Genomic DNA, 24,236 nt, shown 5'->3' on the forward strand with positions numbered 1-24,236 from the left:
AATTAATTTCGGGTGTTAAATTGTTTATTGAATATTTTTAAATGACTAGTATGTAAGCACTTTGGTACAATACTGTAATGCTTATGTATGCTGCTGAAAATAAAACAAATAAAATAAAAAAAATTTGAAGACCTATCCATACCCCACACGTATGGGTTTGATGAAAAAAATTTTTTTTTAAAATTTTATGACGTATTAAAAAAAAACTACTTACTAGATCTCGTTCAAACCAATTTTCGGTGGAAGTTTGCATGACAGTGTATATCATATATTTTTTTTTGTTTTTTCATTCTGTTATTTTAGAAGTTACGGGAGGGGGGGGACACACATTTTACCACTTTGGAAGTGTCTCTCGCGCAAACTATTCATTTTAGAAAAAAATGATATTAGAAACCTCAATATCATTTTTGAAGACCTATTTCCGGACCAATACCACCTTCAAACCTTCAAGAAAAGAGCGTACTCCCATCTTAAAGGCCGGCAACGCACTTACAACCCCTGTGGTGTTGCAGGTGTCCATGGGCGGCGATAATCGCTTATCATCAGGTGATACGTCTGCTCGTTTGCCTCCTGTATCATAAAAAAAATCCTCATACATATGACTTATGGTCACCCTAATAAGAAAGAGATTTATTCTCGCTCTAGGTCCATGCGTGCCCCATATACATCGAGCTATGCCCAAATTTTTTAGTGGTATTAGAGCGCGCCCCGTACGTCGAGCTACACCCAACTCCTTTAGTCTGAGGGCGCCAAAGATCACAAAGATGCCAGACATTAGTGCCCGCGTCGTACGAGAAATTAATGTTTTTGATGGCTTCATTCATTATGGGCTCTGTCTGAAATAAATGTTTTTATTTTTATTTATTTATTACTTAATTTTTATTTTTTAGTTCGAAACTTTATGACCTCTAAATCAGTGGACAATTAAAAAGATTTGAATGACACCTCATTTGTCAAATTATAATGAGGACTTTAGAAGTTTTGAATTAACAGATGAACGTAGATACATACCCACATACATCATCATAACTCTCAAAATCAAAACCCTGCTTTTGTTTTGCTGTAGTGGGGTAAAAACTGGTTTTACTTGCAATGGAACTAAATCTTATTTATATTAATAATCAATGTTGCCAACGGAAGTCTGTTGCGCTTTTATTCCGGTAACTGTGAAGGCCAGTCTTTACGATATAAGTCAATGCTCGCAGCGCCCAGTTTTATAAAATATAAAGTATGAACACGTATTTCACGCTCAACCATTTTTCTGCAGCACGTCTCCGATTTCTTGCTCGAGTTGAAACTAATACCGGATAATACTTTTATCACCGAAAATAAATTGGTATCTTCATCAAAAAAATTCTTCATGCCTTCGCCGAAGAAAAAGGAAGGAAAACAATTACTTACGGGATCAACCGATTTCGGGATTACAAAAGAACGGGGGCGCGATTCCGGAGAGCAGGAACTGGTTGGTGTGCATTATGTACACCCAGTTTGGTTAAAAAGGGGCGCTCTTTCAATGTGAAATGTAAGTGAATATTCAAACAAAGTGCAAGTGGATCGTATAATAAAATGAATTAAACACTAACATTATATATACCTACACTGAAAACATCTTTAGCGATATCAAGCGATATGTACGAACGGTCGGAACGGTGAATTGGTCGGTACTGACTGCGACATCTACCAATACCAATAGGTATATTAGGAAACCTTTAAGCATGGACACGAAACGTCGTGAGCCTCGGCTGCGATTTGGGATTTGTTCCCGTTTTAGCTCACTGTGAATACTTTACAAACTTGCGGATATTTTACATAGGCAGTCGAAAAGTAAAAGTGACGATAGACAGGTTTTTTGCTGGTAGGTATAACGGCAAGTTCTCTTTGTTTCGTGTCTGTTTTTTTTTTCACGTGTTGAATTTACACACCTCAAGCTGCGACATATTTCGGAGAGCCTAGGTCGAAATCTAGGCTAAGTAGGTAGATAGGGTGAAGCACGGCCGTCGTGAACGTTGTCCGCACTGTTAGTGCTTGAGTGACTAAAACACGTGAGTTTAAACCGTAAAATTAGTTTAATGTTAGTATGTCTCACGACAGTTTAAATGCCAAAAAAATCGAATGAAATGAGATCTTTAATATAATTAATAGTTATTTGTTTTACAAGGGGGCAAAGTTGTTGTTTTAGCCGAGCAAGCGAAAGATCTTGAGCGTTGCAATGGTTTCAAGGCACGAGGGTAAGACAAACTTTGCCTCCGAGTGATTATGACACATCATTTTTCTTCACACCAACACGAGGAAAATACTAACTATGAAATATCAAAAAAATCTAATCCAAATGAACGCAATATAAAATATATCATTCAAAATTCTAATTTAAAAGTCAATTCAACAGAAATAGTAAGGAAATAACTCAACAAACTTTGCATCTATTTACTTTTCCCCAGATGTGAATAAAATGCTACTTTCTCATTCGTTTTTGAACAATCAAGAGCGCCTTTAGCAGTTGGTGTGGTGAAAAGTATTTTCTTTCCATGCCCCATACCCGTGGGACACCCTATATAGGAACAATACCCAATCACAATAAACCCAGGTCGTTAACATTTTACTGTCGTTAAAAATATAGGTACACTTAACAACTTGTTTAAAGGCCAACGACACAATTTGCTCAAAAACACGGCCGCAGCAGGTTGGAACTCATTTTGCCGTTTTTGGAAAAAAAAAATCTCAAGTTTTAACTCGAACTACTTTCAGATTCACTGAGGTTGATATTTAGACTGGTCTATACTTCTTTCAATGGACGATCTTTTCAAAATAAAGCGAAATAATATGGCTTAAATGTCAGCTCCCCAGTCATTATACTCGTTATGTCGTCCTTGATCTTGTTTAACTCATCTGAGTATTGCCTTTGTTACAATAAATACAGTCAAGCTTGGCTACGTGATCTACAAACCTACATATCTGCATTCCTACTGTGATCGGGAGACGACTAATGGATGTCAGAGTAATTAATCGAACAACTCAACTAATTTACTTTCATAGGCACATTTTTGACGAATTACGAGTGATAGATGACGCCCTAGGGCCCTACATCTGCTGCCACTACCACAAAATATATCCGTGAAAGTGAGTGAAAATAAACGCTAAAATAGTTTTTAGCCATAAATAACTAGTTTTAGTCTATCCATTACGGCTAATAACATAACGGATTTCAGGGATTTCACAATATTTGGAGCACGATACCTGATATAAGAAATAAGTACAAATACATTTACTGGAAATAGGTTTCTCTTAGTTTGAGCTGTCCTTTTACGGTAGGTAATCTTAGTAGTTTCTTATTTCAGTTTGAATAAAGTGGCCTTTCCGTTTTATTCATACAAGGCGTGACAAAAATAGTGGGGATCCGTTAGAAGCTCACATTCGGTATCGTGTTCTGATTAGGAAAAGCTAGAAGAAGAATATTTGACGCAACTTAGAAAAAACTAGAGCAATCCATTGGTGGAAGTTTGTCAAAGGACAATAGCACTCGAAAGCTCTAATCAAAGGGTTCAACAGCAAACCTGCTAAGGATCAGCTTCTAGTGCTCAAAAGACACAAAACCTGCGCGGTGACCAGAATATTGACTGGACACTGTAAGTTAAACAAACACATGTTTCAAATTGGAAAGAAAAATGATGCGGCATGCAGGTTCTGCCAGGAGTCAGTGGAGTGGAACACTAATGTCAAAAAGAAGCACCCACTTAGGACGGCACGTATTGCAACCCTATAAGGTACAGAACACTATACGGCCCAAAGAATCTGGAATTTCCTGAATTCAGCGGGCATTAGTAATGAACTTGAAAGGGCTGTCACAATAGATCACCGCCTGGTCGACGTGGCACTCAAAGGCCCACAAACTACAATAATAATAATAATACCGAATATGCCCTTAAACGGATCCCCACTATTTTTGTTACACCTTGTAGGTCTACCCAGTGTCTACCCCTTTTCTCAGGCGGTTGGCGGAGAACTTTCGAGGTGATTTTCCGTATATGATCATATTAGCTTCTTACCTCAGTTAACATTAAACCTACACATAGGTATATGTTGACATATACTGTACCAACACAACCAACATAAATACAAATTGAGAATCTAAAAATTTACTGCACGATCCCCGGCACAAACTCAAAAATGTCTCTTAAATTTTAAAAATAGCGAACTCCAAAGATGTTCCTTCAATTTTAAAAACAGCCAACTCCTGTTGGGCTTGTTTCTGTCATCTTTAACCTTAGGGCTCCACCTCATGCATTTTTCATTTAGCCCTTCGTCCCTAACAAAACAATTTTCTAATAAAACTACGAGACTGCCGAGTTACTGACGAAAATGCCACGATAGCACTGTTGGTGGAAAAATAGGATGTATAACTTTAACTTAAAAGGCAGTTAGTGGAGTTACCAACTTTAATATACTTTAACTTTTGCGCTTTTCTAAGGAAGCTTACCACTTTGAAAAGTATTAAAGCTATTTTAAATGGGTCAATAAAACTCATTGTATCTGACCGAGCATTTCCATGAAGAACCCGGAAATCAATGATTGATTTTACTTTTAAAGCCGGCTTTACCCTATATCGAAACACAATCTAAAATTAAAAGAATTATATCACACAGTAGTTGTGTACAAATTCCTGTTAAAAATATTTAATCAATCATTAATTTAGCCGAAGCAACTATAACTTAGTTACTACTAAAATTAAATCTAATCTATCAATGCCCCGTAAAAGTACGACCAGCAGGGCCATGATGTTTTTGTCACCATACCATTAATCATTTAATGCGTGAAATGACGATTATCTGATACCTAAGTGATTTAATTCGGTATAAAGTCGCAAGGATAACGTTTAGGTGACTAATGATATCATGACATGTTTTGAGGTTTCGAAAAAACAATTTTAAACCCGATGACTTAAGGCTTATTTTAAAGAATAGATGATTCAATCATATACTACGACTTATCTACATATGACATTGACAATAAAAAATTATCCTGTTATAGCTTTCGAAAAATCAACTAAATAATTATACTTAAAGCGTATTTTAATGAATAGTTAGCAAAATTACATTTTCACGTCAGCAGCTCGAACAAGGGTAATTTGCTGCTTAAAAACAGTGAGCAAAATCGCATTTTGCTCACCGAGTGAGACAAAATAACATTCAAGTGACCTTTAGATTCGTATGTCATTTCAACGTGCGGGGCCTAATACAAGTTCGAAATATTTGGATTCTATTGTCTTTGTCCCTTTCACGTCATTAGCAAAAAGAAAGACACAAAAAATTGCATACGTAATTCAACGGTATACTGACGGTTTATAATAGACCCCCGAAATAAGTCAGACCGCATCGTTCCAAAACATCCTACGAGTCTTCTTTCGTAATAATTAATTAATGAAATAAAAGTTTAAAATTTAATAAAAACACCATATTTTACGTATTTTATTATACAATCAAAACAATGAACTTATACAAATTTACGCAATTGTTTCGCAGTAAATAATTCTACTTAACTATTTTTAACGTTCTCTACTATAGTTGACAAATAGTAGTATCCGCAATTCGGACCGGATCTTATAATAAAGTTTTTTTTTACAAAAAAAAGTTGTCGATTGAACTGTCAATTGATGTTCGTTAATTCATTATTTTCGTATTATTTTATTGAAATTTCTTTCGTTTTGTTTTATTGCGGTAATTATAGTTAATTGTTAGAATACCTTCAGAAAACATGAGTGAAATAGTGATCGGTGTCTGGATTACATTTTTTCAGGTTGTATTTTTTGATGGCTGACTGACGTGAAATTTTTTGTGTACTACACGAGATCAAAGTTATTTACATCTCGTGCGCTTTTGAGTCCCTTACTACGCTCAAGATTCTAAATTAGATTCACTCGCTACGCTCGTGAATCTATTATAGAATCTTTCGCTTGCACGGGACTCAAAACAAGGACTCGAAGAAATATCAAACTTTGCTCTCTTGTTGTACAAATAACTAATTATCAAACTACCACTTATCTAGATGTGACATTCATAGTCAAAGTTATCCATGGTGTTAACCTTAAATACCGTAGGTTTAAGACGTCAAACTCTCTCAATCTGTCAAAATCGAATAAATTGTAGATAGGTATAAACATACGTCGGTGGCAAACAAGCATACGGGTGTTGCAATAAATTAAATATAAACCTATGTATAATATTGACAATGATAATTGCAGAACGAGAATTACATGATGCCAACGGCCACCTCCTATCACAGCACTCTCACCGTCAGCAGGGTGTTCATCCTCACACCCTTGAACCTACTAACCTTATGGTCCCGTACTGTGCGATTTAAGAGCAATTTCCTCCCGCGGACGCTCCAGCTGTGGAATGAGCTCCCTTCCGAGGTTCTCCCGAGGGTCTACAGTAAGGGGTTCTTCAAAAAAGGAGTGTACAGGTTTTAAAGGGTCGGCAACGCGCATGTAACACCTCTGGAGTTGCAGGCTGCGGTGACTGCTTACCAGCAGGCGAGCCGTATGCATGTTTACCACCATCGGTACATTCATAGAAAAACATATAGTTTCTTGTACGCAACGTTGCCATTTACCGTCTATTGCCGTCAAGTGGACAAAACGGTATGAATAATATAAAACGGTATTAATCTAGACAAGGATCGCAACTTTTCTTTATTCACAAGTACCTACCTGGAATGACAACGAGTAGAGATAAACGAAAGGACCTACGCTCATATATAAGTACTTACATGTAAAGTAATGTTACAGACAGACACAATACACAATAATTGTCGGACATGCATTTTATTTTCAGTCAATCCGCTTCCGTTCCCGGCGTGCAAAGCAAACGACATTGACTGCCTCCGCCGCGGCTTCAGAACCTTCTTCTTCCTGATGGAATCTGGCCATATGGGTATGCGGCCGATCGACCCGGCCGTAGTGAACAGTGTGGCCGTGACCTTGCCAGAGCAGCACGTGTCATTTCTGCTAAGGAGGGTCAACGTTACCGGGGCTAAGTGGACGAAGCTCGCAGAACGAAGGTGGGCAAACAACAATTACTTATAGGATGAATTGTTATTATGTAAATTAAATTTTTTATATATTTGCGATCTGTCATTTATAAAGTCGACCATCATAGCCCTGCAAGGATCATACTGTACCAATCAATTATAAGATAAATTGTTATATACCTATCTAAATTAAAATTTTAATACATTTACGGTCATTCATAATTAAATTCCATCAAATCTACTAAGAAATGTCACTGTCACAATGACTTCTGTTAACGTCAGTATGACGGACCAGATGTCACCAACCTTTAGGAATTATAAAAAATATTATTATCTTACGGAAGGTGACGAGCATAATAAAACCGTTATTGTGTGTAATACAGAAATATGTGACTGAAACCGGCAAAACGTCCCACTTTGTCACTTGCCATAAGGAGACGCCTAAACAGTAGGGCTATGATGGTCGGCTCTTTATCATTTGTCGCCATGCCTGTCACGTTCTAACAAGTATGTAAGCGTGATAGTGACGGGCATAGTGACAAGTGATAAAAATGGAACCATGCCACCGCAGGTTATTCGTACAAAGATACAAGCAAATCTGGACTAGATATGGCAAGCGACAAAGTGGACGTTTTGCCGGTTTCGGTCACTCCATTTTCTATAAACGAAACGCTGCCAACTACATAAATGAAGGTATTTTGTTAAATGTGTCGCCTATACTTCGACTCTTAGGTGTTTGTTATGTATAAAAGTAAATAGTTATTCACTATACGTATAAAATTACATTCAAATGTATTGTCTTTAAGCACTTATACTTTATACTACATGCCTTGGTCAGTTAGGGACTAGAGTATTTTTAAAACATGCTGGGTAAGGTGACAAGTGAAGTGATCTATCATGGTAACCATAAGGGCGTATTACACTATCCTGTAGTTGTTTTCGAATTTACGTTTTAAGGTATAGTAATAAAACTAATAATACACACATCTTAAGACGAAAATGTTATTGTATTAAAACGGAATACCAAATGTTGTTTAGGCCTGAAGTATTACCATTGCAAAACGAACATTTCTACCTCAAAATAGTTTTAATTCAATATTAATTCATGGGATTGCTTTTTTGATAAGTCTGATTATTTGAAATAAGCATTTAAATATTGTATTTCAAATTAGTTAGTAAATTATTTACTTACGTGCATTCTTATGCCAATAATATATTCACTGGCGTTTCATGTCTAGGCTAGTGAGGCGGTTATCTTCGAATGTTTTGACACCGTTATGGATGGTAGAACGCCAAGAAGACCTCCTTCCAGCAAGCTCCTCCCAATGCTCAGGGTCGATGGCGCAAGCGCTCAGATGCCGTTTGAGCACGTCCTTGTAGCGCAGGTGCTGACCACCGTGCTTCCGCTTACCCACCGCCAACTCAGAGTAGAGAACAGCTTTAGGCAAGCGGAGGAGAGACCTAAGCCCTCCTACGTGTACACGTTCAACGCAGCTGGCCAACTTTATTGTCACGCGTGCAATAGAGTATTTAAGAGCAAGTTCGGCCTGGCCAGCCACATTAGGGCTCATGCTAGACAACGTCCATAATGTGTTTATTTGGGGTCGCCGTCATCGAAAACGATGAGGAGGACTATATATATATAATATATTCACTATTTATGGAACGTTTCATTTTACTGGCAACACAGTGGTAGATTTGATGGAATTTAATTATGAATCAGGGTATAAGGGGCGCGAGTCAAATGAGGCAACGTCCAAATCTCGACCTCGACGAAGGATGCCCGACGCACCCAATACAAGTACAGCCTACCTACATTTTGCGCTAAATGTGGCACGTGACTTAAACGTTTTATTTTTTAACTTTATTAGGTTAAGCTGACAAAAAAGGCGATGGTTAAATTACGTAAGAAAATTGAATAATAAAGACGTAACGAGTAGGTAGCAGGAACCTTTTTCTTATTTTTGCGGAAAGTTTTATTATTTTTTGAGGCGAAATTTGATCGTAATGAAAATTTATACTCGTTGTCAGAAAACCAATAACCAAAAATATAGTTGACTTACAATATAGGTTTTGAGATTCTAAGAACCTTTTGTTTATCCTGCTTATATTCATATTTTAATATTTAATGTAACCAGTAGGTCGGTAGGTAAGTCTCGAGTTCAAATTTCTAATCACCAACATTTTGCTAGTAAAGAAGTTCCGCGAATTTTTTTATGAAACATGAAAACAATTTTCCCGCTTCCGTGAAAGAAAAGTGATGTTTACACGGCTGGTTTAATCTCAGCTTATTTATCATTAGTCGTCTGGAGCTACTCAGAACGATGCAAAAGGATAAAGATCGCAAGTCACGGTCTGCGGACAATACAGGAGGAAGGAAAAATTAACTACTTATTTGATTTATTAATTTTGTCATAGAACTGGGTTACTTAGAAGAATAAGCCGAGTTTGCGCCTTTTTACACGTTACAATCCAATACAACGAACGAAAAAAGGAGTATATTTGGTAACTACAAAGATGGGTGGGTACATTAGATACGTTACTTAACATTAACCAAGGACACTCCTTAGTTTTTCGAATTAGTACAGTAACATAATCCACGATGGTTTAGCTTGAGGCCAACATTGAAGGTATCTTGGTTAAGAAGGTATTACAGGTACCCTTCGTTCATTGCATTTAATTATTTAGCGTTGAATTAAATCATCATCGCTATCCAAGCATACATCACCACGCCTTAATTAGTCTATATTTTATCTAAGCTTTTCGCCGCCTTTGACTTGATATAAAGTCAGTAACACACTTGCCACGACTTGAAATATGTAAAGGTGGCGACTGACTTGTAACATTTCGGTGTAATGTAACGTGATACAACCCGAGCATTACAACAGTCAGTGCAGCGAGCCGAGCCGCTCGACGCGAGCACCGCGTGCTCCACTCGGCTGTCGGTTTTTACGCGAATCCCTTTGAGTGTTACAAAGGTGGCGACTGACTTGTAACGATCGTCGTGAACGATACATTACAAGCAAATGTTACAAGTCAGTCGCCACCTTTATACGGGTTGTTTACGTGCCATTTGTGGCTTGGCGACTTGGCGTTGATAACACTTTATTACTTCATTGACGTGGCGGCGAAATGGTTAAATTATTGTTTTCGCATTTCACCATATCAAGGCAGAACATGCAATCAGTTCTTAAATACCTTAAATATAGGCGGGTCAAACGAAAGCTAAAAAATTACTAACCCTTTTTTCTGTCCCCGACAGTGAAGGATAATACTTTAATTCGAGCGCTATTTCTGGTTATGATTATGACTGACCACCTCGAACTCGCTCCTGAAGTTATTGGGAGTAAATTATAGGTAATATGGGATAGGCATATAAGTACCTACTAATGTCGCTCACCAATGTTATAAATTGGGTACCACAAGACAATTGCAAATCTCCGTAAAACCAAGGAAGGAATTAATGGATTGGAATCTGGAATGATAAAAAAGAAAATATCACAGCTTAAGTACTGGCTGAAAAGAAGTTTATCCAAAGGATTTTTTCTACAGGTAAAATGTTATCACGAAGAACTTTAAACAAGCCCGTGCCCGCGACTTCGTTAGCGAAGATTCGAAGAAGTTAACATAACCACGTTCCCAGGACCTTTCAATAGCAATCTCACACGACGGATAAATAGTGTACTTGATTGAAGCTGTAATTGATTTACCGACACGCATACGCACTGCACGTTCCTCGTCTCTTAATTAAACCATAACGACAAGGATAAACAATTCATTTTGACATATACCTGTTATAGATTTGTACCACAAAATCACCCAACCAGTTCGGGGGGGCCCATCGCGAACACTGAAGTTCGCAAATTGCGGGCATCTTTCTCTTTTACTCGACGTGACGGAGAAAGATGCCCGAAATTACAAATCTATTATAGGAACATGTCAAAATGAACTGATAATCCTTGTCGTTATTGTATATTCAAATACCAAAATATAATATTGTTAGTTGCCCGGGTACGTCCTTAAACTAAGTCCAAAAGAAAGGTAAGGGCATTGTGAATGTCATCTCGCTTTGTGTGGTAGGGCACAGCACAGCGGATGTTATTCCAGATCTGGAGCAGAGCCCAACTGGGGAAGTACCTCCACCTTACAGAAAACCGCAGCCAAATAACACTAGACCCTACTCATAGTGTTGTGTTCCTGCCGGTGAGTAAGGTTGCCAGAGCTCAACGAGAGGGAGGGGGGTTTAGGGTCAGCAACGCGCATGTAACTCCTCTGGAGTTGCAGGCGTACATAGGCTACGGAAACTGCTTACCATCAGGCGGGCCGTATGCTTGTTTGCCACCAACGTTGTATTAAAAAAAAACCCTTTTTATATTTAGTCTGTGCGTGTAATAATATGGTTTTACGGGAGGTAATTTATCATTAAGATATAATTCTTATTTCAGATTTCATTTGCACAGTGGTAAAAGCGGGGCCATTTTCAACAGTGACCTTCATGTTGGAGCCGAGATAATCATGAAAGTTGCGGATAGGGTGGAGCCATATTCATCCTACATAACTATGGACATACGTAAGATATCGCCTTATTACCTTCTCTATGTGACAGGTCAGATCAATTAGCATTCGTACCTACAGATAGGTATGGCGGATGAAAACATTACAGATCAAATACAAATGAATGCCATTAAATCATAATTTAATAATTTTACCAGCTGAGGAAACAACTCACAATATTCATCTTGTGGGTAAAATGCAAACTTCTCATCATGTAACCCTTTTGAAGAATCAAAAGAACCTTTACAAGCTGGTGTGGTGAAAAAACTAAAGCCCCTCTTGTAGGTATGGGGATGACAGGGATGTACAGTTTACAATAGTTAATTGTTTTACAATTGGCAAAAGTTGTAGTTTAACAGCTCGTGCTAATATAGATACCCAAGCAAGCGAAAGATTCCAAAATAGAACCACAAGTGGTTCGAGGAGTGGAATCTAAATGAACGTAAGTACCTCATAAAAAAAATTATTCAAAATCATAATTTAAAAGTCAATTCAACCAGCTAACATAAGGAAACAACTCAAAATTTGCGTCTGATTACTTTGCCCCACATGTGGATAAAATGCAACTTTCTCATAGTTTTTGAACAATCAAGAGAACCTTTACCAGTTGGTGTGGTGAAAAATACATCATAATAAATTACGTGACACTGAAGATTTAGTTACATAGATTTATGTGGACGGGGTTAATCAAACTTGTTAGCTAAGTATAACGACTATAAAAAATAAAAATAAAACTATTTATTTCAGAAAGTTCAGAATTCCTTAAAACATTGTTTGAATAAGTCTACAAACCTTTAAAAAAAATGGAATGTCTTCGAATACTACATGCAAATGGGGCTTGAGGGGCAATTAATCAAGTAACTATAAATAAGTACCTACATAAGTACACTATTCACAGGCATCTTGCATTGTACGTGATTGGTACTGTAACACTTTAACTGTGTCTAACAGACATACCTATAGGTTATTATTATAGTTTAAAATTTCTAACAATAGTCAAGGTTGTTAGTATTGACGCTCTTCGATTGGCGTTCATTAATTTTATTAATCAATAGATATCAGATACGAGTAGAGATTGGTAGTGAGTAAAACATACGGGTAAAACTAATTATTGAGTAAATACTGAGTATTTACTCAATATAACCGTATTTACTCGTTATTACCTATAAATTGGTGGATAAACTATTTAGTGCCTAAAGGGACACATACATTAGAAATACAGGTGTATTTTGTAAACCGCTACTGGATTAAGTAGGTACGGTCACGTGCAACAGTAGTGCAGTTGCAGTTGCCATCCGACCGTCACCTTTAGATGAATTACAGCTCTTGTACCTACCTCCTTAACGCCATTAAGGCGCGGTGTATAGTAAAATGCGCTATTTTTAAATCGATATTTACAGGCTTGTACAAGGATTTCATCGATTATTTTCTAGTATGTATAACTTCAGTCTTTGAACTAGCCGTATGCTTGTCAGAAACACGATGGCTCATCTTTTTTTCGATAGATTTTTGCTTTGAAAATATGCTTAAAACTGTATTTATTTCGATATTTTAGAAGTACTATGATGAATATCAATATGAAATTTACTTCATTCAATAGCTTTTAAGTAACTCTAACATTTTGCTTGTCAGTTTATCGATGCGTTAAATTTTTCATTCATAATTATAAATTCAACATTTTGTCTACTAAACGTTACCCTGCGCGGCAATACCGTCAGTACGCCAGTACGCCCGTGACCACTGTCAGCGTTGGACCTGTGCTAGTTTAGCGGACGTTACATAAAATGGATAATCACACTATAAATACACAAATATGTTAAACACACAATGTTTTCATCACTCTTACGAAGAAAAAACTAATTTTTAAGCTAATTGATTCTTAAATACTTTGACATTTCAGACATCCATCCGTCATATTATCTTTTTTGACAAGTTTTACACACGCACCTGTCCGGCATACAGCCACGATTAACCAAATGATGAAATGGTGCCTTGCACCCGAGTTAAACACTCTACTTTTCATTTTTAATACGAGGAAGGTAAAATACATGTACATTTTAAAAAACACTGCTAAGTATAAAATTCAGTAGTACTTATTTCGTGAGGGGTACCTACTTTTAACTATCAATTTAGGTAAAATAATATTTTAAATGGCTATTACAGTAGTAATCAAATTGAATACCTATTTTTAAACGCAAACAAATAAAATTAATCCGCTTGTTTAATTTATATAAGTCATTATATTGGAACAGCTTCATTTACACATACAGGATGCAGGAGATATACTGGATTTAAATATGTGGGATTTAAATAGTGCTTAGTGAAAGGTACCATTTCACGTTTTTGTGGAAGTGCTCAAATGGCTGTAATAGTTTATGTTATAAGTGTTGAATTTGTTTGGTATTTCTGGTTTATTAACTTTCATATGGTATACACTTAAGACTTTATTTACAACATTTATCAACTATTTTATTTTGTAAGGTGAGCAGGAGTGATATTTACCCTTCAAATTCCATTAAAAATTTTGCAAGTACTCGGTTCGGCAGTTCGTATATATTTGTACCTCTCGCCAATATTTTTATTTCACTGGTTAATTATTCTGTAAATTCAAGAATGTCACTAAATTCCATTTTTGATAATGTTAAACATAAAGTCCTTTGTAAAAGTTTGGTATAATACTTGTATACCATGCTATTTCTGTTTTGTATGAAATGAAAACTGGTGACATTTTATTTCTTATTTCGAGTATAAATTTCGTTGACACTCTGCCGTCAATTTCAGGTCTTAGCCAATTTTACCTTCTTCTTTAAAACCTTGGACCTTGTTATGTGATATGCTTTTACTATTTTTCCTGCTAATACAAAATATAAGTGGAAAAATCGATCGAAAGTTTCGCAAAATATATTTTCTTCATTTTTGCATTAGGGTGCTTATGTGTAATATGTATATATTAAAATAGTTTATTTTTAAATGAATCACTAGTCAAGGCCTATAGTATATCCCTTCAAGTGGCAGAAGCCAAAACGTAAAAAGTAGTCACGTGGCGGGGCCCCGTCGGGTGTTCAGCGCGGATTTAGAGAATATTACAAATTCAACTATTTAAGCTTATCTATGTATAAAAGTATATATTGAAGCATATATCGTTAGAATAAGCACTAAATACGCTATTCGAATAGAACAATTAAATTATTGTCTTCTTCTTCTTGGTCCCTCAATGCTGAGGATCGTGACATCATGTCCTTCTGTTGAAGTTGTCCTTGTTGTTGTTAAATTATTGTAATGTTTATGCATTTCGCCACATGCACCTAACTAATCAAACCTAGCAACAGTGACAGTTTACCAGTTGAGTAATTAAAAATGACTACCACCACAAAACAAAGTTATGATTGGAGGTAATTGTTAATTAATTTTCTACGTAGGGCTTAAAATTCAAAGGTTAAGTCACAAAAAGTGCCCGTGAGGAAACGGAATTTTTTTAACCACGTATTCCTGAGGTCATAAGAAGAATTTCATGTATAAGTTTAAGTCAATTCCGCAAAAAAAAATTGTTTTTTTTTTTACTTTTTGTATGTTTTTAAACATATTAAGTTCATGTTCTTGGAAAATTTATGGATTAATATAAATTGGTACATTTTTTTTCGTAAAAATTAGTCCATTCAAATGGTACCTTGTGACTTTGATATCTGTCAAGAAGGTAGTCTAGACTAGGTCCCAAAGTGGCGACTGGCGACATAGCCATCAAAAAGGCGTTATGCACTAAAACACAATATTTTTTTTAATTGGTATTACCTCTGAAACTAGGCGAATTAAAAAAGTTTATATGACATTTTTGCCTCTAAATACGATCCGGAATATACTGTTAAAATCTTTCCGTTTCCTCGAGGGTACCGTGTATTTACAAAATAACTTCTTTAAAAATCAAAACAGAACTCGACCTAGGCGTTCGATCCCGGATGAACGGTCCTTAGCAACCAAGCGTTAACAAGCGTGTGTATGTATGTTTTCCTTATCTAACTTGCTAGCTACTTTTGGGCGCTAGAAGAGCGTAAATATACTTTAAAGCCTTTAATTTTGCCACTAAATATGGCAACACCTCACTAACCACCCTCTGTTGGCCGACAGCTTTCTGGCTATCGCATCGACCCGTGAGCGGTGGGCCACCACTTGAAGGGATAAATAACATAGTTGACGATAAAATAATTTTGTTCATCGGAAAAGTTTTGTATGTTAATTAACTTTACGGAACAGGTCTTAACTGTACTTCTTTCCAAAGGAAAATAATACTCATTGAGACAATTCTAACAACCTCAAACGCAATTTGGTTGCGATATTTTGACACAGAGTTCCTATGGCCACCTCCTCTCTCATGCATCAGATCAGCTCGATGGTACCATAATATTTCATTGTCACCCTACTTACATATGTATGCAGATTTTCAACTTCATCTGAAACCTCAGTGGGTCAAATATACTTGTAATATTTGATTACAGACAGAGTAGACAGACACCAGACTGATTCTTTATTAAACATTAATTAACGTCAGTCAATTATACTCATTACTATATAACTTCGAAGTAGTAGTAGTAGTATAAGTGCATTTTTGCCATTATAAACTTTAAATAATAAATAATAATAGCAGTTTTCTCGACTTTTGCATTTAAAATTTATAATCGTCTTCATTGTCGTCAATTCAAAAAATAATATAGAAATAGTTGTTACAGTTAGAGTCATGGTTCTTTTTTGAGAAGATAGCATAATTTATCTACTTTTTGGAGCTACATATGCTTGTGCATACCTTATGCTTATGTTTTCAGTTATCTCAATACCAGCAAAAACATGCTACCTTTTTACGTTCACTTCCACAAATTACTTAGCTTTGCTAGTATTCTTCCTTTTTTCACTACTTGCCCGAAATTGACTTCTATTGCATTTTTAAGGTCAACTAAGTTTTGAATAGGTATCTATATATGATTTAAAGCAGACAGTTGTAACTTTTGTCTGAATTAGTAAGTAATATTATTTCGACACAAAACGATTTGGTATCATTTTACTAGGTTCTCAATTTGCCGCGGTATATTCTAGTATTATATATAATTATCAAATTTTTAATTTAATTAAGTTTAAATCATAATCAATATAAATTTCCGGAAAAGATCCCAGAACTAACAAACCAGAATACGGATGGCGTCAGAATAAGGACGTAGGCTTGCTGCGAGCGCGGCGCGCGGGGCGCCCGCCTGCCTGCTTTACCACTTCGTCTGCTTCACCCCCTCAAAAACCTAAAATCTCTCTATAAGAGCGCCTTAAATTCACACTTTTAACCATTTATGTATGATTACATTGATTACAGAGGAGGTAGAAAGCAACATTACCTACACCTGGGCTGGTACTAACGTGAACAACGAAGACTACATCCTAATCGGACCGGAGCGGATCGCAGTGAGGAATCGACGCACGCCTACGTATTTCCTACAGCCGATTAACAACAGTAAAGATCATCCTAATCATCTTTGCTTTTCTTAATGGGCGCTTTATTTTATCGTAGTCGTCCAATGTAACGACACGATTTACCGTCACGACACAGCAGGGGAGCAAAATGCAGTCGCTTTTGTACCTACTTCAACTATATCGTCCAAGATTTACCTTTACCGTCCACGACAGTATAAAAACGACATAAATATCATACATTTTGGTTTCCATGCCACAGTCGTGACGATACATCGTGTTAACGTGGATGACCACGAGTGGCTAAAAAAGCGCCCGATCTCAAAATGCGTTTCTCCGAAAGTGAGGACCGCGGGGCCTTTTCAAAGCCGAAACTTCAACTTAATGCCTCGACCACGAAACACACGCTCCGAAGTCCAGGGATCGGAACCGGTTTTTTGCAAAAACATCGAAATAACCATATATTTCGGTTTATTTTATACTCTAAATGTAGGACTCAGTTGTGTTTTCAGATAACGACTTCGTATTATTAGATTGCCTAATTAGAAATTAAGTAATTAACAAAGAACGAAAAAATACCGTTTTCGTTCCCATACAAAAAATACCGGTTGCACGCTCGACGCTGACGCCGGCCGGCATACCTACATTTGGCCACGAGCAAAGGTGACATTCGTATGACAGCTGCATGCAGCGTTAATACTGCAGTTTTGCTGGTACAGCATTGCGGCAGCAGGTAATGGGGTATCACTGTCAATTTCCTTGGCCCTTTGTATACATTTTTGATAATCCCATACAGCAGTCCACACCATACCTACATACTGAGCAAGATCGTTATCTTAACTAAAATCGAGATGAAACAGGGCATTATGATTTATGATAAGTTTAAGCCTTAGTTACCTTTGATACATGTTAAGCATTTAATAAGTACCTACAAGGTTTTGTTTAGGTTGGTACCTACCTATTTCAAAACGATCAACGTAAATCGCGAATTGCAATGCCCAACTGACCTCATTATGTATAATAAATAATAACATTAAGATGTTCCTAGAAAATCACCGATAAGAATTCTACAGACTTAGCAACGAATGGCATGCGATTAGATAATTGCTGGCTAAGTACGCGCATCGGATTCAATCGATCGATCAAATGCCGCAATGTATTGCAAAGCCATGCGATTATCGGTGGCGTTTTGGAGAAGCCGTTAGTGAAGCAAATAGTAAATGACAAACTTTAATCTAATAGATAAACAAATGACATTTGCAGTCTCTAAGCAGTTGGGTAATCAAGGGTCATAGATAATTAAGTAGTTACTTGTCTTAATTAACCACACGAGATATTTATGTTTATGCTTGGCCAGATTGGCCTTGTGACCCCAGCAAAGTCCAATGTGCAATGGTATGAACTGAATAGATTGTGAAGGGTCAGGTAACACGCGTGTGACAAGATAAAGATAATTTATCAATTTCAATTTGAATTTAGATTTGATGAATTTTTACTAGGGAATTAATGTAAATCGGTTTTTAATTGTATGGAAAAACCGGTTTCCATTACCAATTTTTTTGCTAAATGATAGATGAAATTTGAACCACCTTGAACTTAAGTCACACGATGCTATGGAGAGGAGCATGCTCGGTGTAAAATTACAGGATAGAAACCGCAGCTCTGACATAAGAACCAGAACAAAAGTAGCAGATATCCTCAGCCACATAGATATGCAAAAATGGAGGTGGGCAGGCCAATGCCGGATTTAGAGGTCTGGAGGCCTCGGGCAATAAAGGAGTGGAGGCCCCCTGGCCCAAAAAATTTTTCCAAATAAAATGGTAAATTTACCGAATTCTCTATTGTGGGGGGTCCTTTTCTTGTGGAGGCCCGGGGCAGTAGCCCCGGTTGCCCTCCCCTAAATCCGGCCCTGGGCAGGTCACACTATAAGATGTACAGTGCCGGATTAAGACATTTTGGTGCCCTAAGCATTTCTAGACTATGGTGCCCCCTCATCAAGATTACATTGAATTTTCTTGGTAAATTGAATGACGTTTATTGCCGCATTACTTCTGAGAATAGAATTTTCAATCCGTCACATCATTTTATCACGGAAATTGACAGAACTGCAGTAGTAATGTTCCAAGAGTAGGTAAGGTCAAGTGTAAGCAAATTCGAAGACCGTGCTTCGCATAAGTCCGGAGGCCAAGCCAACCATGGTCCAAGTGTAAGCGAAGACGTAAGACATAGGCAGTATTCCGCACAGGATTTTGCAACCTCTAGAGCTTTCCTGCGAAGCTCATTCATGTGAGGGCAAAGGCCGAGCTTCAGTAGGGGCTTAGCCATTGGCCATTGGTTTTTGTCAGAACAAGTACCAATGGCCACAAATGTCTTAAATAGCAAATTATTGTTTACGAAAACGGGACTTAATAGGGTAAGTTTTAAAATTACCTCTGACCCGACGTTTCAAGGACGGCGTTGTCCCCATAGTCTCGGAGAGAGTAAAGTCGACATCATTATTTTGACGTTGGAGGTAATTTTAGAACTTAATCAAACGCGAATAAGTCCAGTTTTCTTAAATAATAATGTGTCACAATTAGGCCAATACAATTAGATTTTTTCCACCTTAAAATACGTGTAATCCGAGTTTGCTCCATTCCAGAAGGTGTGCATAAATGTTTCCTCTTTTTCGGTTTTTTTGCTTGTAAATCGAAAACGGTACGGCCGACGGAAAATTTGTTCTAATTACGAGTATTATTAAAATTGATATCTGAGGATCCGAAATGTAATTTAACTATATGTTCTTGCAATAAAATATATTGACTGATTGATTCATTTAAGGTATCTTAATATGTATTCGTAGTACCTAAATTGTAAAAAAAGGTCGACATTTTTTATTTTTGGTAAAATCATGTTAATAATCCGAAAACGCTTTCTTACCATTGTCTGATCCACCAAGTGCTATTGTAATTGATAGTGGGTTCCTTCTACATCGAGTGGTTAAGGAAAAAATTATCTCCTAAGGATCCCAAAATGTATGCACACCTCCTGGGATAGAGCAATTGGGATTAAAACAATTTCCAGCTTGCTGGGAATTAAATCCTCAAAACGCTATTTTTGGATCTAACTTGATTGGCCTAAATCGTGAAGTATTTTTAAAGGCAACGTCTAAGGCTGAATGCGCGGAGCGTTCGATCCGCGCTTACGGATGAGGCCAAAGGTCGAGCTGGAAGAAAGCAAGGCTTGAATTTGACCAATGGCGAGGTATGAATAGCTGGACGTCCGGAGCATCTGATCGCGGCGCGTTATCATATAATACAACTAATGGCGAGGTGTGAGCAAGGCAGCCCAGCTGCGAAAGAGGACAGCATGGATTTGGATCCATGGCCAAGCGAAAGTGGGGCAGTTTGCATAAAGTAGAAGGCCTGGCGTCGCATAAGACCTAACGCCGAACTGCAAAAGAGTGGCTTGAAATCGAACCTATGTAATCACGGTCCTCCTACTGCTCGGCCTTTGCCTTAACTCGAAAGCGCAACCTGATAAGATGCTTTTGTTTTTCGGCCTTTGCAGGGCCCTTTATTACACTTTGACAATTAGGTCGCAGGATCGCGGCTCTGCAGCAACTCGGCCTGGCCGACACATCTGGTGTGCAAGAGACCAAAATACGCTACAAAATCGGTAATCTACGTCGAGAAAATCGGTTGGCCACAAGCCCGACGGTAAGATTTTTTGGCCATGAGCTTTGATAGCCTCCGCGTAAGGTTGGAGATGTGCTTACGTGTCCTCACTCTCTTACGACCCTTCGTTATTAGATGGGTACTTGCACACGTATCAAAAAGTTTCGTGTACATAAGTACTACACTACGACTGCGATGCTGATGCAGCCTGCGCGTTTTTTTTTTCCTATGATTTTGGTGCCCCCCTAGACGTGGTGCCCTAAGCAAGTGCTTATTTTGCTTAATGGTTAATCCGGCACTGAAGATGTAAAACAGTAAAGTGGAGCCAAAGAATTCGAAAGGCCCTCAATTAACACGATGGGAAGATGAAATTTATACCTACAGTGGGACCACTCTGGACAAGGATGGCAAGAGAGAGGAGATACTGGAAGGAGTTGGAGGCTGGAGGAGGCGACAGGCACACTGAACAAAGAGACTTCATATGACTATTCAAGACTAACTTATTATCAAAAAACAACAATCATGTTCAGAACAAAGGGCTATATAATAAAAAAAACAACGAGAACAGTAGTGTTCATATTTCGTGAATGTTCATGCCAAGTTTCATGTAATTGGAGTCCACGGCCTTCAAAATGCCCCACATTGTCGCTTGCCATAAGGAAGCCTGGACAGGTTACTTGTATAAAGATACTAGCACATCTTGTCCTTATAGTAAGCGACAAAGTGGGACCTTTAACTAAACTTCGACACATTTAAGCATGTTGTTTTAAAATGGGAGAGTTACTTGGTGGTGGGTTCGTTTGACTCTTAAATTATTATATAACTTATACATTAAGGTTGATATTAAAATGGGATATTTTGTTGGTTTTAAAGAACTTAAATGGGACCTGTTTATTACAGACTTCCTGGACATGAACATGATCGAGGCTGGTCTCCAGGCGAAGACCTCAGTTCTGGACCATTTCTCCAATGAGATTGTCACAGCAATCATGCATTCTGTGGTGGATAACTTTAGGCTCTTTGCAAGGAAAATACCAGTCAAATATTATTACCAGTACAGTTCTTTCATTTAGTCTTAAGTAGCCAATAGCTTTATAGAAAGCATTGTCTTGAGACATTAATTGTTTAAGGTTAAGGAAACATGAAGAAAACTACAATTTAATTCATTTTTAATGCAATAGCTCAAATGATTAATAAAAGAATTTAAAAACTTCTTAATGTTTTAATTGCTTTTGGCAAAACTATGGCACAGAAAATAATTAATAATTTGTTTAATAATTATTGTTTTAAATCAAGTTTGTTAGACAAATTTACAATATTATTGTGAAAGCATGATATTGCAATGTAATAATACTAATAATACATATGGGACCAATTACATACAAAATTCCAAATGTTGAAAATTTATTCCAATGACCATTACAAAAATAAAGAATGTGTCAAGCTGCTGTTTAAAACATATCTCCCATAGATTCCTCAACAAACTTTTTATAAATTGCCATAAATTTTGCAACAAAAGCCTCCAAGTGAAATATTGGCTTGTTACCGAGACGCATCCTATGTTCAAACTTGGCTGCATGACTTGCAACTTGACACTTCATCGCCATATCACAATTCCGAACCAATTCTTTCAAAAGTCCACCAAATATCATGTCTGGTGGCACACCATGTATTATTAATTCATACAACTTCTGCCGTACCTCTCCTAACTTCTTTGGAGACTGTTCAGACAGAATCATAGATGCAGTGTCTCTTATAAACACTTGCCAGTCAGGTTCGGGAACTTTTTGATCCGCAGTGAATGGGTATTGTTGAACTTTACATGCCTCACACATAAGCAGAGCTCTTCGGATATTCCTATCTGCTGCTTTGGCAATACGTAAACCAAGCTCCGATGGCAGATTCAAGCCCTCTTTCTTGCAAACATTGTGTAACACTGAAGCAATCTCTTTCTCTGTAGGTGCAGGAACCCGAATTGTCAAACATCGCGACCTAATAGCAGGTATCACGCGCGAAATCGAGTTTGCTATCAAAATAAGGCGGCAAGTGGACACGTACTTCTCCATAGTTCGGCGCAGGGCATGCTGGGCATCCTTAGTAAGGTCGTCGACTTCGTTTAAGATCACAACTTTGAATTCTCTTTGCCCAGACGAATCTATCTGATGAGTTTGTGCAACATTCTTGACCAAATCCATAATTACGACTCTGTCATAAATTCCGACGTCTGTTGGGTTAACTTCGATATGGTAATTGCTACTTACTGTCATTATTTCAAGCTTCTTATTAGATGGGGTAGTAAAAGTCATGGTTTCTTGCCTTAACCTCTCCACACCTGAACCGTACAGCTCCCGCAATAAACACATGATTCGCGTCTTTTTACCGGCTCCAGAAGGGCCGTAAACAAGTAAATGTGGGAAATCACTTTGTTGAACTAGGTTTTTTAAGCGGACGGCCTGGTCTTTATGAAAATCTAATTTCGTCAAATCTCTTGGACGATGTTTGTCCACCCACAAACTCATTGTGTTAGACAGAAAGCTAATTAGTGTAGAAGGAACTAAGACAGCTAACAATAATGTTAATGGCTTAAAATGCTGAGTATAATTTGTTTAACTAATAGCGGCTAAGTAGTGTAACTAATATTTTCAGTAATTTCAATTGTTCATTATCAATGATCAACCGAATTTAGTAAATGTCAATCTAATGTCAAAAAACCTTGTTTTGACAAGTTTGGCAATCATTTTGGCGCGAAGAGCTCTTTAGACTATGGTTTATTTAAGGAAGAAATACACACGGTGAATTAATAAAAATACATATATGGAGTAAGGCCCTTTCTGGCGGGATGATCAAATCAACAATTTGTACAAAATAAAAAATTACGTCAATCTATAGTCATAAAGACCTTCAATATCTTTTCACTGGTAATTTTATTTTTGCGTCCACCGCCTAATGAAATTGATTATTTCATCAGATTGGGCGATAAATTGTCCCTTCTGGACTGGCTTGTATGTTGGTAAAAAGCCCTTACAGACGGGCATACCGGACCGCGACCTATAATATTTAAATACAGAACGGAGGCGGTTGTTAAATAAAATATGTGTTTAAAAACAAAAGTGCCAACACTTTATTAGGCCTGATCAAGATTTAGATAAAGTGGAGAGAGCAATGTCTTTTTTTGCCATACCAAATTGATCCTTATCACCGACCAAGAAAGGAGTTCGTACCAGACTAGAGAAAACGGTCCACTTGAGATAGCAAAACCAGAGCCCTGAGTCTCACTCGCACATGTTGCCAATGTTAAAAAGATACCGCTGTGGTAGTAATTATATCAATATACTACTGAAAATAATTACCTTCTTATACTACTTTAGTGCTATATTCAAATTACGGTTCTCTTTTAAGTCATTTGCAATGAATTATGATTTTGATATTATTAACTAATTAAAACAAGCATGTGCATAACGAAAAAAAGCATTAAAATTGATATGGTAGAAATTGTATTAACTTTGAATATAATCGGTAATGATTCCTATAATATTAAAAAATGTTGCGTGACGGATT

General features: G+C 37.3%; 2 protein-coding genes across 2 annotated transcripts in view; one reads left to right on the forward strand and one right to left on the reverse strand.

The window, feature by feature from the left end:
- LOC133522869 (uncharacterized) overlaps nt 1-21,891 on the forward strand; it is an 81,788-nt gene extending 59,897 nt beyond the window's left edge. The window contains exons 2-5 of the mRNA XM_061858331.1: nt 6,828-7,053; nt 11,469-11,593; nt 16,928-17,065; nt 21,579-21,891. Of these exons, the coding sequence (XP_061714315.1) occupies nt 6,828-7,053; nt 11,469-11,593; nt 16,928-17,065; nt 21,579-21,751 (662 nt within the window). The 3' untranslated portion in view covers nt 21,752-21,891. The remainder of the gene's footprint in view (nt 1-6,827; nt 7,054-11,468; nt 11,594-16,927; nt 17,066-21,578) is intronic.
- A 174-nt stretch (nt 21,892-22,065) lies between these two features.
- LOC133522868 (replication factor C subunit 3) lies at nt 22,066-23,386 on the reverse strand. The gene has a single exon (XM_061858330.1). The coding sequence runs from the start codon at nt 23,195-23,197 to the stop codon at nt 22,130-22,132; it is 1,068 nt and encodes a 355-aa protein (XP_061714314.1). The 5' UTR covers nt 23,198-23,386; the 3' UTR covers nt 22,066-22,129.
- Between the last annotated feature and the right edge of the window lie 850 nt (nt 23,387-24,236).

This window comes from Cydia pomonella, chromosome 11 (genome assembly GCF_033807575.1).
Source record: "Cydia pomonella isolate Wapato2018A chromosome 11, ilCydPomo1, whole genome shotgun sequence".
Taxonomy (NCBI): domain Eukaryota; kingdom Metazoa; phylum Arthropoda; class Insecta; order Lepidoptera; family Tortricidae; genus Cydia; species Cydia pomonella.

What these genes read in the sequence shown, in the direction of transcription:
- LOC133522868 (XM_061858330.1), bottom strand. Translation starts at nt 23,197, where the DNA reads ATGAGTTTGTGGGTGGACAAACATCGTCCAAGAGATTTGACGAAATTA.